The 2,311-nt window shown below is 38.3% G+C and overlaps 1 protein-coding gene across 4 annotated transcripts in view; it reads left to right on the top strand.

Annotated features, from left to right (window-relative positions):
• The window catches only part of LOC102672951 (prolyl 4-hydroxylase subunit alpha-1), a 172,364-nt gene that overhangs the window by 154,683 nt on the left and 15,370 nt on the right, over positions 1–2,311 (top strand). Inside the window, exon 1 of one of the 4 annotated variants that reach the window (XM_006620247.2) lies at positions 1,599–1,651. The exons of the other annotated variants lie outside the window; for them this stretch is intronic. Coding sequence (XP_006620310.1) covers positions 1,614–1,651 — 38 coding nt within the window. The 5' untranslated portion in view covers positions 1,599–1,613. Of the gene's footprint in view, positions 1–1,598; positions 1,652–2,311 lie in introns of those variants that run through there. 4 annotated transcript variants of the gene reach the window in all.

Genomic DNA, 2,311 nt, shown 5'->3' with positions numbered 1-2,311 from the left:
CCAGACACCGACACGTTTGCCTGCGAAAAAAAAAAAAGAAAGCGGTGGCGACGTTTGGAGAAACGCGGACTTATCGATTCCAATTTCCAACGGATAATCGAGACCTTTTTCTTTCGTCGATCACGTGCTCGTTCTTATATTTTCGATGGAGTGGAATAAAAGCCCCTCTAAAATTAATCCCTTATAACTTGTATAAATATCGTACGTGTGGCACGAACACTTAATCCAATTTTTTCTTGAAAAATATTGAAATGTTAGAAAGGTAACTTTTAGAAATCGTCGTCGAAAAGAATGTATTAAGCGTAGTCGATGAAAGTTCTGCTAACATCGCAAAAAATGATTTGATAGATATATTTTAAACATAGGGATAATAACAGCGATTTTATTATATTTCCTCTATGAAAAGCGACTAATTACAGAAGACGATACCAACGAACAAATCGTGAACGTGTGACCGACATTCTTGTTGTTTGTGGAATTGCTATTGGAATTTAAGAGGTTAAAAGGAAGAAAAAGTAACACAGATTGTTTGGATACTCGAACGCGAGATATCCTCGCATTCCTTTGAAATCATTTTCTTTCCACGAAATAGTCGCAGAGATAAATCGTCGCAATATCCAATATCATTGTTAATCGTTTCTCCTAGGTATTTCTTGTAGAGAAGAAATTGAAATCGATTCGCTATTGGAATAATAACCCGCCCGTTTCTTTCACATCGAATGTTTTCGTTCGATCCCAGACGATGTTTTTAAACCTATCCGACACGTGTCTCGATAACCGCTCAGTGGCCGCTCTCCCCAAAGGAAAATACGCGTCGTACACATTCACACACTTTCTATCGTTGTAACTTGAAACTGGAAGAAAAATTATTCTTAAAATTCCCTTAAATTTCCCTTTTCTTGATTCGCAATAATTGATTAACAAGCGAATGGAAGGAGGAAAATCGAGATTTAACCTAATAAACCCTCTACTTAGAATCTAACGGCGAGGAATAATTTATCCAATGCCACCGAGCTTTCGTGGATTATTAATCCACGAGGCCTGGCCACTATCTCTCTCTCGCTATCTCTTTCTCTCTCGTACTGGCGAATCGGCCGCGACGATGCCAATTTTACCGGAGGCGCGCGAACATCCTACTTGGCCGGGCATTCGGGAGCATTCGTCATCCATCGACATGTATCACGATGATTTATCGGAATACTGGACGACTACTGGGGACAGGGGTGGGGGGAATACAACTACTGTTTGCTCGTCATTACGTTAGGTGTACGACGAAACGATATAAACATTAGATTGATATATGTATATCGCGATGTAAAAGAAAGTAAATATCCTTCTTTCCTTTGTATTGTATATTTTTCCTCGCGAATGCAACAGATATTACTTTGGAACTTTAAACGAACCGTGTTTGGAAAGTTTCCAAAGATTCGAGTAACTCGGGAGGTAGAAAAGTTATCGAATATTAAAAAGCATTTTCAGTATTTACTTTTTTAAAGGAAAGAAAAGAAAAGAAAGAAAGAAAGAAAGAAAGGAAGAAAGGAAGGAAGGAAGGAAGGAAGGAAGGAAAGAATAAACATTGGAAATGTTCGTTCGCCATTGTTCCATTCTCAACGATGGCGCACCGTGCCAAGATAATGGAAGTACAAATGAGGTACTTAGGCCGGGGGGAGAGGAGAGCCGAGCAGGAAAGTTTTCACTCGGGACGATACATAGTAAGATGCTGAACGCAACCATGACCGCTTACTTAATCACCTTCTCGACAGTTTTATTCACGATACGACGAACAATTCACTCGATTCTTTTGCTCTTGCCTATCCAACGATATTTAATTTCAATCTTAAACGAGAAAACAATGATAATAAATCTTGCAATAAATCTTCTCCTATGGATCTATGGGAAGAGATTTCGAGATTAAAAAAAAAAAAAAATTTTCTTTAATCCCCTCGTAAGACGAGATACAACAACAACTTTAAACGACCATAATACACTTGTAATTTTTATTAAAAAAAAAAAAAAAGAAACGACGAATGCTCCTTGAACACGCAACCGGTATAACGGAGCACGCCATCTTGGATACGAACAAATATAATTTAAACGCGCGTGTTTCGAATATAATCAATTTCGCAGGACGAATCGATTGGAAAATTGATTAACGTTCGTAGGAAATTTTTCGTTTCTTCTTCTCGATATCGATTCGTTGAATCGTCGAGCGATTCGAAACACGTAGCGATTTTAATACACGCAATTTAGATTATGCAATCTAACCGCTCTTGGCGCAACTATGCCAAGAGAATCACGTTCATTCATCAAC

This window comes from Apis dorsata, unplaced genomic scaffold (genome assembly GCF_000469605.1).
Source record: "Apis dorsata unplaced genomic scaffold, Apis dorsata 1.3 scaffold_497, whole genome shotgun sequence".
In the NCBI taxonomy this organism is placed as follows: Eukaryota; Metazoa; Arthropoda; class Insecta; order Hymenoptera; family Apidae; genus Apis; species Apis dorsata.
Note: the sequence above shows the minus strand (reverse complement) of the source record. Positions and strands in the feature narration are given on the sequence as shown.